At 38.0% G+C, this 15,354-nt stretch overlaps 1 protein-coding gene across 2 annotated transcripts; it reads right to left on the bottom strand.

Moving 5' to 3' along the window:
• Positions 1-9,689: 9,689 nt before the first annotated feature.
• On the bottom strand, positions 9,690-14,560 carry LOC310729466 (uncharacterized protein). 2 transcript variants are annotated; one of them, XM_083547648.1, is made up of 2 exons: positions 14,463-14,560; positions 9,690-14,305 (listed from the first exon to the last, which is right to left on the bottom strand). In XM_083547648.1, the coding sequence occupies exon 2, from the start codon at positions 14,287-14,289 to the stop codon at positions 10,810-10,812; it is 3,480 nt and encodes a 1,159-aa protein (XP_083403774.1). In that variant the 5' UTR covers positions 14,290-14,305; positions 14,463-14,560; the 3' UTR covers positions 9,690-10,809. The 2 variants fall into 2 exon arrangements, with proteins under 2 accessions (XP_083403774.1, XP_083403775.1); XM_083547649.1 differs by having other exon boundaries at positions 9,690-14,153; positions 14,463-14,505.
• Between the last annotated feature and the right edge of the window lie 794 nt (positions 14,561-15,354).

The raw sequence follows: 15,354 nt of genomic DNA, 5'->3' as shown, positions 1-15,354 counted from the left end.
CCCTCATTATTGCAAGTTTAAAATTTTTTATAGAAAGGTATATTACACAAAACGAAAATCTCAAGGGCAAATGGTAGGAAAACACCTCTGGGCAGGACACTTGTATTATTTTACACCAACTTTGGCAAAACATGTTTTCATGTGCGTCATGTTGGACCAACAGGACACCCAAGTTCTTTTGTACCAAATTTGGCAAAACATGTCTTCATGTGCATCACTTTGTGAATCAGGGCCATTGTTATGTTTGAACTAGTTTGTGTCTGTTACTTCCAGTGAAGGGAAATTGCGGTGCTGCAGTATGAAAATACACTATACATTTCCAACTTGTGGAAACAGTTGAATATATATATATATACACACACACACACACACACACACACACACACACACACACACACACACACACACACACACATATATATATATATATATATATATATATATATATATATATATATAACATTTTCCTCCATGTTACACAAACTTGAGCTGCGCTGCTGATATTTTGAAATGGATGTGACGTATGAAATCTTTAGTCGTTTGACCATGTATCACTCACAACTGCTAGCAAAGTCTCTTGTATCAGCCTGCAAATGTTCAAGAATAAACTCGTAGTATTTTATCATTTATGTTGAGGCACAATGTCGTACAAACTATTTCATAGCCAAACAATGTCGATAATGAAGCTGTTAGCCGACACAGCTCGTGCTGAGATCTGCACGGTGTATCGTGTTCACCCAGATACAGAGCAATAACTCAAGCTGTTAAATTATAACGGAATAATGTAATCAAATAAATCATGTTTAACATCATAGCCATCTAGTAAAAACGTGTAGCTGACAGACAACTCCATGCTAACTGTCAGCTAATGTTGGGACTGGAGACTGTGCGCTTCCGCCCCTTCAAGCTCCAGCTACAGTACAGTCGCGATGTGTCGACTCTTTGATACATGACTCATGCATATGACTCGTTATATATTTATTTATTTATTTATTTTCAGAATTGATCGGCAAGAAAATCTGTTTTTAACATTTCAAGGTTTTTAACTGACAGCTGCACGTGTTCATTAAAGCGATCTGTAATCTGAATCAATTGAAATGGATGCATCTTAATCACTGGCACTGCAAGCATTAATGTTTAGATTCCCATTGCATTTCACAATCAGTGCATGCACCTTAAACCCTTCACTGATGTACTACGTCAATCCACCTTTTAATACTATCATTATGACGCCAAGTCTATAGAAACCATAGATATTATAGGAAAACAAAGTACAACAAAGCGCTGCATCACAGACAGGTATCGTAAACCCAATTAACAGCAAGAAACCCAACAAACAAAATGTAACAAGTCTTCTTTAACTGCAGCCACATCTGTTCTGTATACATCTCTAACATAAGCATTAGAATTATCTTAATGACCCCATGTTTTTCGTGCATTTTTGTGCATTTTGTTCAGTGCATTACAGTTTTCTTGGGGATTTGAAATGAAGGCAAATTGTGTGTTTTTGTGCAAATTCTACAGGAAAGAAAACACAAAAGTATAAATAGTTCATTAAAAAGCTTAGCAATTGTTTTTAACTGTTTTGGCTGACATTTCCTCATGATGTTTATATTGTTAATAAATGTAAATGTCCTTGTATGTTTATCTGCAAAACAAATACATTTTATCTCCACCTGTCAGCCATTGTGAAATGGAAAAAACAAACAGCTATTAAATGCACACAAATATATTTGTGCTTGTACAGTTTGCTACAGATGTGGTTTGAGAGCTGTGACTAGTGCGCTCTCTGACCATCCTATCATCATGCCCGAAAGTTTTGAGTTCAAATCCCAGCACCATCCGGCTGTCACTGCTAGGCACTACATTCTTCAACTGCTTTGTTGCATAAATGAGATAATTGTAAGTCACTCTGTATAAGGGCGCCATAAATGTAAAACACAAACACTAAAATCACTTGCCTAATGTTATGTGATCATTCGAAATGTGTATAGCACTACAGGAAAATTAATCCATGCCATAATATGTAACAAGTTACAGAATTTTAACACAACTTTATATAAAGCAGACTCTAACAGCACCACTTTGGAGGCCTATTATACTGGCCTATTATACTTGCTTCCCTCTTACATTTATTGCATTTGATAAAAGCCCCTACCCCACAAGTCACTTAGAATTATTGCATTTATACAACTGAGCAGTTGATTGATAACGGCCTTGTACTCAACCAATACAACATCTTAAGCACTGAGCTACCAATTCCCTTTCTGTGGCTGTGTAATATTTTACTCTGAATTAGAATGACAGTATGCAATATGAATAAATAAATCAGAACTTGAATTTGAATTCAGTGAAAATAAACAACTGAACATTCATCATTTTTTCATTCATTCATTTTCTCCCGCTTATCCGTAATTCGGGTCGCGGGGGCAGCAGTCTAAGCAGGCCGTCGCCTTCGACTGCTGCCCAATCCTCACAGCACCGTCCCTTACGGTCCCTCCTGCAGGTGGTGAGCCCACGGGAAGGCGGCCCCACATCACTCCGACGTCACGGACCTTGATATTTCCCTCGTAAGGGACCCCCGGAGCATAGAGGGTTAAGGGCCTTGCTCAAGGGCCCAAGAGTGGCAGCCTGGCGATACCGGGGCTCGAACCCCAGACCTAACTGAACATAATAACCTTATTACATTTTTTTTTAAGTTTTTCCATTTCATTGATTGAGCATAAAATTAAACATTTTAAACTTAAAATTAAACATTTGTTGACCTAAGCAATCATATTAGCTGCATGTGCTATAAACACTATTGTTGGAGTACACACATAAAAATAGAGGTATTGTTTCTGTACCTAAATGTACATTTGCCCCGAAAGTACCCTGTAAGGCAGTGGCCCCCAACCTTTTTTGCGCCACGGACCGGATTAATGTCAGACAATATTTTCACGGACCGGCCTTTAAGGTGTGGCGGATAAATACAACAAAATAAAATGATACAACCGGCATAAAAAAGGTATTTTCTAAAAATAATAATAAAAGTGAATCCTTTAGCTTGGGGGGTCTCAATTTATCGGTAATGTATTATGTTATCAGCCAGAGCAGCCCCTTTAAGAAGGTAGCGGATGTAGGTGAGACATGTGACTGAGGCATTTAATAATAAATCAAAGGAAATAATGTAAGTTATGTATTCTTTCTGTGCAGCTCGGTACCAATTGACCCACGGACCGGTGCCGGTCCAAGGCCCGGAGGTTGGGGACCACTGCTGTAGGGTACAGTAAATGGTCCTTAAGGTGACAACTGTGGTCCTTTGATTTAATTTAAAGGTACAACTTTAGTTCTTACCGATGTTTAGAGGAACATTATAGGGTACAGCTGGAGCAACAAAGCATTTGTACTCTTTAGGTACATTCATGTACCTTGATTCTTCTGTGTGTAGAAGCCTTTCCGTAGACAGCTCTGTAACTATTTTGTCAATAACAGGCACGCCTTAATGCAGTCAAGGAATACAGAAAATCTGCCTCCTGTTCAAGTTATGCAGTGTAGAGAACGAGTGTAATGCGGAAGGTTTGGCCAGTGCAACTGAAAGATCAGGACATGCACAGAGTGCGTTTTTATTTTAACCATGTGCATTGTATGAATGTTTTATATATATATATATATATATATCATAGTATATCATATTTTTGACACGTTTTGCTGTTTTTGTATCACATTGTTTCTGATGTTCCAGGAGGAACTGTATATCTCATAGAGAAGAACTGCCTGCTTTAACAAAAAAATGGGAATTCATGGCAAGATGTCAAGGTCTGTTCAAACAAGAAACAAGATGTGGAATTTGTTTGATATACTATATGGACAAAAGTATTGGGACACCTTTTTTTTCCAGCCATATGTGGTTCTTCCTGGAACTTTTACCACAAAGTTGAAGGCACACAATTGCATAGAACATTTATTAATGTGGTAACATTACATTTTACCTTCACTTGAGAGTTGGTTTATATAGTTGTTGGTGGAGTGACATATGTTCCTAATGTTTGCTGCTCATCCTTAAATCTTATTTTTGCAACTATAATTATATAAACTATTATCGTTTGTTAGATAACATACTCTCTGACTTCTTCATTATGAACACCTGTACACATAGTTATTCATGCACTTACCAGCCAAACAGGTGGCAGTAGCACAATGGTAAAAAGCTCAAGAGCATGATTTAATGTTCAGATTAAATGTTAAATAGGGGAAAGGTGTGTTCATAGTGACTTAATCATGGCATGATTGCTAAAAAGGCTTAAATTATAATATTTCAGAAACTGAACTCTGAAACTGATCTCCTAGGTTTTTTTTACACTCACCACACTTTATAATTATACTGGGCAGATACTTTCAGTCCTGACAAAAAGTCTGAGTGGTATCTCAGCTAGCCACTCTGTACATTTGTGTTCAAAATTAAACCATGGACAACCTACCTTGTCAGCAGGTAAAGCTGGTGGAGGTGGTGTAATAGTGTGAGAAATGTAATAGGGTGAGAAATATAATGGTGTAAGAAATGTTTTCTTGCCACATTTTGGGAAACTTTTATACCAAGTGAACATTGGTAAATGCCACAGCCATGAGTATTGTACCTGACCATGTGCATCACCTTGTGGCTACAATGTTTTAATGGCTTTATTAGGTTTGATAATGCACCGTGTCATAAAGACCTCTCCAGTCACTTTGTTAGAATGCAGTAACGCACCATTGGGATGTTTTAGAACAGGGGATTCACAGAAAGTGCAGCTGTACAAATCTACAACAATTATGTTAAATGGAATAGTCAGTGTGGACCAGAATCTTTCAAAACAACATCTGGTAGCACACCATGAAGAATTCTGGCTCTGGTGCTACTCAGTATTATGTATGGTTTTTCTCATAAAGTGGGTAGTGAGTGAATATTCACACATGACTGTAATTATGTACTTAACTAGTTCATTATTAAAAACAATTTGTCTCGTTCAATTTTTTTATCGTAAGCAGTGTTCCTAGATAGGTCATGTGCTTTTAAATGTCAAACGAATGCCTACGCACTTACACAACTTTTTAGTTAGTACAGGAAGTAAAGAAGCCACAAACATTTGGTTTTTTTTCCCGATCAGAAGCTGAGCACAACAAGCAAGCAGGCAAGCACGTTGGAGCATTTACACGTCTCTTGGCTAGCTAATAAATGTATAAATAATTTGCTCGAGGGTTTAAACTTTTTGTTTACAGAGGTGGCCTTACATTCACGTTCCTTACGTTCCTTGATATGTTTCATCTAAACTATTGTACAGCATTTTCAACATGTTAGTTCAATTAATGGTAGTATCATCCAGCAGTATTGCATTTAAAATACTTTAAATGTTAAAATACAATCATGTCATATGAGCGAGAGTGCTGAATATTATGTGATTATGAAAACTACAGCAGGTCATCACAACTATGTTGATTGAACCATGTTGACCATGTAGTACAGCATGATTGTGACTGATATTGCATTAGATCTCAATTCTATAAACAAGAAATGATTATTAAGGAACTTGGATTTCAGTCAGTTAGAACTGTTTTATAATAATGCCTTCATTACAGTAAGATTATTTTGCCCTAAGTTGTGTTTTGAATATGAAGTGAATGGTTCAAACATTTGTCTATTTTTCTATGCATGTAAATAGCTATTGGTAAAGAATAGCATCAATTATGCAGCGCTTTTCTACCAGGGAGTGTGGCACAAATCCAAACCCTGGAATGACTGTAACTTGACTGAAATCATATTACATGTAAAGTCGTAAAGCATTTGGGGGGAAAAAAATCTTGTTAGTAAAGTATTTTATCAAAATGTCTTTTCAATATACAATGTCTAAGGTATGTAATGTAAAAGGTATACAATGTCTTTGAGTCAAACTGTGCCATTCTGTTCAGTCAAAGTGTGTTGCAGGTGATTTCTATCACTAAGAGATGCAAACTACACATCTGTGCTATTTGATTTTGCTACAGGTGCAAGCTCTTTTGCTGTCGAAGCTAAAAACCCGGTAAATGCTCCAACCCTACAAACCACCATTCAACCACATGAGCTAAAGAACATAACGTCCTCTAAATGCGACGTGTGAAAAGTTTTACAATAAAGCATTACCTAATGTGACACAAGCAAGTCCACTCCAGAGCAGCCCATCACACCTGCACCATTTGTGGGAATAAATACTGATTTTTTATAGTGCTCATCTCATGGCAAAAATAAGAAGCAGAAAAAAACCTGCGGAAAAAGCTTTGTAAATCTGGACAAACACGAGTTGACCGTCAAACCATATCTCAGTGGTGTGTGTGGAAAAGGCTTCACACTAGAGTTATACAGGAGAAAAGCCTTTTTAGTGTTAGACCTGTGGGAGAAGCTTCACACAGTTCAGCACACTTCACATTCACAAAAGGTTTCACTCTGAAAGGAAGGCCTGGAAATGCAACCTGTGTGACAAGAGTTTCAAGAGGCAGTCCATCTTAAAAAAGCACAGTATAATCCACATAGGGGAAATCTGGAAAAAAAACATTTGGGCATTAAGCTATATGCGTGCAAGGTCTGCAGTGAGCACTACAGTCATATGATGCACCACAAAATTCCTAGTCTGATATAAGAATAAAAATAACGAGAACAAAAAAATGCATCTTTTACATCTTTGATGGTTTTGTGATTTGGCATTTTGGCCGGGCAAAATTTTATTTGCATCTGGCCTGACCACTTCTTCTTCTTCTTCTTTCAGCTGCTCCCATTAGGGGTCGCCACAGTGGATCATCCATCTCCACACCCCCCCTGTCCTCTACATCTGCCTCTTTCAAACCAATTACCTTCATGTCTTCCCTCACCACATCAATTAACCTCCTCTTTGGTCTTCCTGTTTTCCTCCTTCCTGGTGGCTGTTTCCTCAGAATTCTTCTACTGATATACCCCATGTCCCTCCTCTGCACATGTCCAAACCTTCTCAATTTCGCCTCCCTCACCTTGTCTCCAAAACGTCCTACATGCGCTGTTTCTCTAATAAACTCGTTTTTAAGCCTGTCCATCCTCGTCACTCCCAATGAAAACCTCAACAACTTCAGCTCTGCTACCTCCAGCCCCACCGCCTGTCTTTTACTCAATGCCACTGTCTCTAAACCAGGGGTCGGCAACCTTCACCACTCAAAGAGCCATTTGGACCTGTTTCCCACAGAAAAGAAAACACTGGGAGCCACAAAACCCTTTTCACATTTAAATTGAAATAACACTACATGTAACGTTTTTTTTTTTTTTTGCCTTTATGCTATGTATAATCAAACCATAATGTGTTGCATTTATGAAATCAATGAACTGCAGAGAGAATGAAATTACATTTCTGCATGCAACAAAAAAAATTTTGAACTCCTTAAAAAAAGACATTGGGTTGAAGGTTACTTTCAAGTAAAATACTCAATGTCTATTTGAGTCCTTCTTGTATTTATGAAAAGAACGCCGAACATAAATTATCCACCGGCAGCAAACCAAAAATGCCATCCTCTTCTGTGTGCCGTCAACCAAAGTTTAAGAAGTCGCGTGCCGGTGGGTGTCGCACATTAGCGGTTGTGACGCATATGAAGAGCGAAAATAAATTTTAACACGTTTCATTTAGATTTTACAAGATCACCAAAATCTTCAAATTTAGTATTACATTTTAAAAACTAACGAACTAAAATAAAATACATTTTAATTAAATACTCATTATTTATTTTCAAACAGGGAGCCGCAGAAGAGGGATGAAAGAGCCGCATGCGGCCCTGGAGCCGTGGGTTGCCGACCCCTGCTCTAAACCATACAACATAACAGGTCTCACCACAGTCCTAAAAAAATTCCCTTTTACTCTTGCATATACCCTTCTATAATAAAAAACACCCTGCCTGCACTCTTTTCTTCACTTCTATCACACACATCTACTTTGCACAGTTGACCCCAGGTACCTAAACTCATCCACCTTCACTACCTCTTCTCCCTGCAACTGCACCCCTCCACTGCCCTTCCTCTCATTCACACACATGTACTCTGTCTTACTCCTACTGACTTTCACTCCCCTTCTCTCCACCGCGTACCTCCAGCTCTCCAGGCTCTTTACAAACTGCTCCCTACTCTCAAACACATGTACTATGTCTTACTCCTACTCACTTTTACACCTCTCCAGGCTCTTCTCCACCTACTCTCACCACAAATCACAAAATCATCCTCAAACATCATAGTCCAGGGAGACTCCTATCTGACCTCGTCCGTCAACCTGTCCATCACCACTGCAAACAGGAAAAGGCTCAGAGCCGAGCTTTGATGCAGTCCAAAACCAGTCTGTCATTCCTACTGCACACTTCACTGCTGTCACACTGTCCTGCATACATGTCCTGCACCACCCTCACATACTTCTCTGACACACCCGACTTCCTCATACAGTACCACAACTCCTCTTTTAGCACCCTATTGTACATTTTCTCTAAATCCACAAACACACAATGCAACACCTTCTGACCTTCTCTATACTTCTCCATCAACATTCTCAAAGAAAATAATCCATCTGTGGTGCTCTACCTAGGCATGAAACCATACTGTTGCTCACAGATGGTCAACTCTTCTCTCAGTCTGGCTTCCACGTCTCTTTTCCATAACTTCATTGTGTGACTGATCAACTTTATTCCCCTGTAGTTACTGCAGGTCTGCACATCTCCCTTATTCTAAAAAACCGGTACCAGCACACTCCTTCTCCATTCCTCAGGCATCCTCTCACCTTACAAAATTTTGTTGAACAATCTGAATAAAAACTCCACTGCCATCTCTCCTAAACATCTCCATGCTTCTACTAGTATGCCATCTGGTCCAACTGACTTTTCACTCTTCATCCTCTTAATAGCTGCTCTCACTTCCTCCTTACTAATACTATCCACTTCCTGCTTCATCATCATCATCATCCAACCTTCTCTCTCTCTGATTTTCCTCATTCATCAGCTGCTCAAAATACTCCCTGCACCTTCTCAACACACTCTCCTCGCTAGTCAACACATTTCCATCTGCATCCTTTATTGCTTTAACTTGCAGCACATCCTTCCCAGCTCGGTCCCTCTGCCTCGCCAATCGGTACAAAATCCGGTCTGACCACTGATTTAGCCAAAACAGCAGAAAACAGAAAAACTTTTTTTTTAAAGGATTTGTATATATCCTTTGTAAAGGATATATACAAAATATGGGCATTTACTTAGATTTCAAATAAATTTTATATATAAATGTAAATTACTTGAGTTTTTAATTCAACAGGGTAGATTCATTCAAATAAGAGTTGATATTAATTCTTCACTGAAGAATTAATATCAACTCTTATTTGAATGAATCTACCCTGTTGAATGAAAACTCAAGTATTGATGTTTTATTCGTGATTATGCCAAATAATAAGAAAAAAATTGATATTTATGCATAGTTTTATAAATGTATGTATATATAAATTCCTATTAGGGGTTTCTAATCGTGTCCATCCTCTTCACTCCTAATAAAACACCTAACACCTGACTTTCTTATACAATATCACAACTCCTCTCTCGTACTCTGTCGTACGCTTTTTCTAAATCCACAAACACACAATGCAACTCCTTCTGACCTTCTCTATATTTCTCTATCAACATTCTCAAAGCAAATAAAAGTATTACATATTACATTATTATTATTTATACATTTATTCATTTAAAAAGATTATGTACATTTACATAAAATTATATACATTTTATAATTTCTTTACACAAAAATGGTACATATGCCAGATTTTTTGCACACTGAGCATACAAATGAAAACATATGAATACAAATGCTTGTGTGTGCATGTGGGGGTGGATAGAATAGCATTTGGGGTGCCTGTATGTATGTGTGGTTGTGGTTAACATATTCTGATTCTAATCCTTTGCACCACTGACATTTACACAGTAGTCTTCGAAAAGACAAATTTAAAGCAAAGTTTTATTTTGGAAATTATCACAGAAGTATTATATATGTATAGCTTGTACTACTAATGTATAGATTTATAGAATCAGCTTGGCAGCAAGAACTTTTTAAAGTTATATAAGATGTTTTGCATGTTTGAAGCTAAACAAATAATTGATAGAGTTCCTTTTTTTAATATGGTGTTTTACAAATTACATTTGCACACTTTCTGAGGTTTTTTTTTTTTTTTTTACTCTAGCAAAGGCAAACAAAACTGGGTTAGCACAAAAACATTTCAGAGAATACAAGCATACACTATAAAGAGCCAAGTCTCATGGCATTTTGTGATATATTCACAAAATTGGATCTATTGATTCGTGTTTATGGACACAAATTGCCCTCTTTTTTCGTGTCACTGAGCACGACTTTCTATTTAATGTATTTCAATAGGAAGGATTATTGGTGTCTCTAGTAATTTTTTATTGTTTTTTTTCATTTGTTATAGATTTTTTTTTATCTTTAAGCAGTATTACTCAACATTTAATTTAAGATTTTATCCTCGTTTTTATTGCATTATATTGTGTACACTACTCGCTATTATAAACCATCATCAGTAGTTCCTTCCAGTCAATATATATTCTCTCGGTTATATTACGAGACTGTGTTAATTCGAGACACACACATTTATTGCAGTATAAGCATAACCCTAAACCTTTATTTTCAGCCTTATTCTCTGATAAAATGGGAAAAATCAGCATTACCCATGATCCTCAGCCTCCATTGCAGTCTTGTTAGGTGACACGAAAAAAGAGGGAAATTCATGTCCATGAACACAAATCAATAGTTTAAATTTCGTGACTATATCACAAAATGCCTTGAGGCTGTGTTGCAATGAAAGCTGACAGAATCATTATTATCTGCTTGTGTGTTTTACATGCAAAGAAATGTGCAGCACTGGCGCAATGCTTTAAATCATGAAGAGATCGATTTCTAGAGCAGGTGAAGGTATCCTTTACTAACTGACTATTTCTGACATGCAAATTAGAAGCACAAGAGCAGTCCCATGGATTATCACCGATATAAATGGATTTCAGTGCTGTCATTTCCTCCAGGGTCCCTTCATCCATCGACTGTAATTGGTTGGATTTGAGATGTAGTTGTCTCAAGTTCTTCAGTCCCTGAAATTGGGAAATGGGAAGATGCTGCAGTTTGTTCTTATCCAAATCAAGTTCTTGCAAAAATCCCAGCGGGGAGAACACAGTTGGAGGTAAGTCAGACAGGTGGTTATTTTGCAAGAAGAGCTTCTGCAGCCTGCCCTGAGCCCTGAAAATGTGATGTGGTAGTTTACTGAGTTTATTGAAACTCAAGTGTAATTCTCTCAAGGCTGTCAAGTCTTTGAAATCATCAGTGGACAGGGAACGCAAATCATTGTTGGCCAAGTCAAGTATCCTCAAGTTTTGAAGCCCTGAGAAAAACCCAACTGGAAGCCTCTCTATGTAGTTAACATTTAACTCGAGCTCCCGTAAGTCATCAAGACCAGTCAGCATTTCGGAATGGAGAACAGAAATGGCGTTGTTGCTTAGTCTTAGATAGCGGAGTCTGTTGAGGCCCTTGAAAGCGAACTGTGAAACAAAGTCAATTTGATTGTTCCCCAGATTTAGAACTTTCAGATGTTGTGCTTTCGGTAGAAAATGCTTGGGAATTTTCATAATAGCATTGTTGTTTAAATAGATTTCCTGCAGCTTTGTCAGAGGTCTAAATACAGACGAGTTAAGCTTGAAGATGTGATTGTTACCCAGCTGTAATTCTCGGAGTTCGGTCAGTGGGCTGAATAGATCTTGTACAATGACAGATATATTATTTCTTTCAAGCACCAACTCCTTCAGTTTGGTAAGATTGTTGAAGAAGCCACTTGGAAGGGATGCCAGAGCATTGTGGTACAAATTAAGAACTTCTAGTTTGCCCAAGTCTTGAAACACCTTTGAGGGAAGATCCTGCAACTGGTTGAAGCTTAAATCTAGTTCAGTAAGCTGGAAGAGACCCATGAGGGAGTTAACAGGCAAAGTAACTAGGTGATTTGTGCTTAAATCTAATTTTCTTAATCCAGCTAGTCCAGAGAAAGCATTTTCAGGGACGAGGGTAATAGCATTTTTCTGCAAGTAGAGCCTAGTGAGATTAGTAGTATACTTAAGGGCACCACATGGGATAGTAGTGAGCTTGTTATTGCTGAGATCAAGATCAGAAAGTCTCAGTGTCTGCTTAATGCTGTTTAACAGAAAATGCCTGACTACAGAGGAACAGTTCATATCTATTTCACCATTCATGCTGACTAAGAGTTTAATAAGTTCACTATTGTTTAGTGAGGCTAGTGATTTCCCATTATCACTGGATGGTAGCGTAAGGTTGAAAAGATTCTTAGAATTGTTTGTCAGGAGGTTGTTTATCAGTGCTGTGCATGAGGATGAGTTCAGCCCAGAGATATTGTAAGTATCAGTGTGTAAATTTTGGAGTGCAGTTGGTGGATGGAATAGATCTGGCAAGATGTCAGAAAGATAATTGCTTTCAAGTCTTAGTTCAGTTAATTCAGTCAAATGGTTAAACACACCATTGGGTAGTGATACAAGGTAGTTTTTGTGCAATTTAAGGATCTTTAATTTTCCCAAGTCTTGAAACACATTTGTAAGATTCACTAGTTGATTCAGGCTCAGATCTAAGTCCACAAGATTGACCAGAGACATCAGGGACTTCTCATTCAAATTTGAAATGGCATTATTGCTCAAATCTAATTTCTTCAGTGCAGATAATCCTGAAAAAGCATTTTCATGGACAAATGTGATCCAATTTTTCTGCAAGTTAAGACTTGTTAGATTAGTGGTATCCTTAAGTGCATCACTGGGCACAGAGGAAAGCTTGTTTTCACTGAGATCAAGATGAGTCAAGACCAGTGCACCCTTGAAGGTCCCTTCCTTTAAATGTTTTAACTGGTTTTTGGACAAGCAGAGTTTGTTCAAATTGGTGTAATTTTCAAACACATGCTGGTCTATTACCTGAATTTTGTTATTGCTCAGGTTAAGTTCACTAAGTGCAGAATCCCCTTGTGATGATTGGTGCTGAATGTCATGAAGTGACAGTGATTCCTTGTGTAAAATCCCCATTGAAATATTTGTCAAATAATTGTTGCTCAGGTCAAGGTGTTTAAGTTTTCTCATTGTTGCGATTGAGGACAAGGTGAGCTCTGAGATCTTATTATTGTCTAGCTGTAAAAAACGGAGCTTCGAAAGGGGCTGGAACAGATCTGGTAGGATGGCCTGAATATTATTTTTGTCAAGCTGTAGTTCATTTAACCTTTTCAAATTATTAAACAGGCCTGCTGGTAAAAAGGTCAATGCATTGTGGTATAGATTTAGGTTTTCTAGTCTGCCTAGATCTTGAAATACCTGTGAGGAGAGATTTTGCAACTTGTTTAAACTCAAATCTAATTCACCAAGCTGGTAAAGACCTCTGAAAGAGGTCACAGCTAATATCTCAATGTGGTTACTGTTTAGGTGCAGTTTTCTTAATCCTGATAGCCCATAGAAAGCATTTTCAGGAATTAATGTGATAGCATTTTTCTGCAGGTAGAGGCTGGTGAGGTTGGAGGCTTCCTTAAGAGCATCAGTGGGAACAGTGGAAAGCATGTTGTTACTAAGATCAAGGTGAACCAGTCCAAGTGCACTTTGGAATGTCCCTTGATTTACACCTTTCAAACGGTTGTTGGACAGGAAGAGTCTGTTCAGACTGACACAGTTTTCAAACACGCACATATCTAGCACCTCGATGTTGTTACTGTTTAGGTGGAGCTCCCTAAGTGCAGATGCTTCTTTAAAAGCTCCACAGGACAGGGTATGTATCTGGTTTAAACTCAAAATAAGAGTTTGAAGGTTGCTCAGACCTTGAAGGAACTTCTGTGGGACAATTTTTAAACTGTTGTCACTGAGGTCCAAGTAAGTCAGGTTCTTTAGTTCTTGAAATAATCCAGTTTTAAAAGTACTGAGTCGATTTCCTCGTAGAAACAACTGAGTAAGGCTTCTCATATTTGGTAAGCTGGTAGTTCCAGTAAACCACACACTAAGGTGGTTGTTTGTAAGATCAAGTATATGTAGTTCTTCTAAACCTTCACCGGGGAGAGCCTGGATCCGGTTGTTACTAACAAATAGGTCCTTGGTACCTTGCAGAGGTAAAGGCAATTCCAACAGATTTTTGTTTAAACAAGTGATAGTGGTGTTGTCTACACACTCACAAGACATTACACAAGCATCGGCCACTGCAAGGATGGTCATCACCACACTGATGTGTGTAATCATGGTTCAAAACTTTGACCTAAAATCAAAATAAATAACTTTTCAGTGGGGATCTCAAGCGAGGTTACAAGCAACTGTGCCAAATAATACAATTAAAGTACACATTTTCCTGACCCACTAATATTTGCAATAAAATGCAAAAAAGAAATATCTGAAATATTTAATTAAAAACTTACCAAAGTATCACAAACAGAATCGGAGCAGTTCAGTGTTTCAGAAGAAAGAAAATGAAACTCAGCAGAACAGGTGTGTGTGTGCAGGGACTTGTATATGCATCTACTTAAGAAGAAAAACCACTAGTGACATCTTCATTGTAAACCTATCTAATTCTAACCACATGAAAGGAAAGAGGACAGTTTTTGAGGTTTTAAAATGCAAAGATATGCAGTGCATAAATGCTTACAATGCATTATGAAGATAATAGTTGCATGTAATGTTTAAAGAGCATAGAGGGGGTGGGGGGGTGATGAGGTTTATGAGGGAGAATAGTTGACTTTGCCTGTTTGTATATACACCACCACCTCACTCTTTACAAAGCAAATATTAGAGTACATGTACAGTCTCCCACAAAAGTCAGTAGACCCCTCACGTTTCAACAACCATTTGAATATATATTTTCAAGGGACAACACTATAGAAATGAAACTTCTAGTTCAGAGAATACAAGTCAATGTGCAGCTTGCATAGCAGTACAGATTTACTGTCCTCTGAAAATATCTCAACATACAGCCATTATTGTCTAAATAGCTGACAACAAAAGTGAGTACACTCTAAGTGATAACAGATGTATGTGACGTAACCATGCAAAGCCACATGTCCTATTCGTCATGTTCATGTTTTTGTCTGCTTGATGGGACCATACAAATTTGTGTATTTTGTATTAGAGCAGTTAAAAGTTGGTGCTTTAAGTACAATTCTCTCATACTGACCACTCAGTGAGTGCTGCCAGCATTCTTTAGAGGTTGCAGAAGCGGAAGGTCCCCTTGTCAGTGCTCAGATCATACGCCGCACATTGCAACAAGTCAGTTTGCATGGCTGTCATCCCAGAAGAAAGCCTTTTCTGAAGCTG

This window comes from Silurus aristotelis (assembly GCF_946808225.1).
Source record: "Silurus aristotelis genome assembly, chromosome: 8".
NCBI classification, from domain to species: Eukaryota; Metazoa; Chordata; class Actinopteri; order Siluriformes; family Siluridae; genus Silurus; species Silurus aristotelis.
Note: the sequence above shows the minus strand (reverse complement) of the source record. Positions and strands in the feature narration are given on the sequence as shown.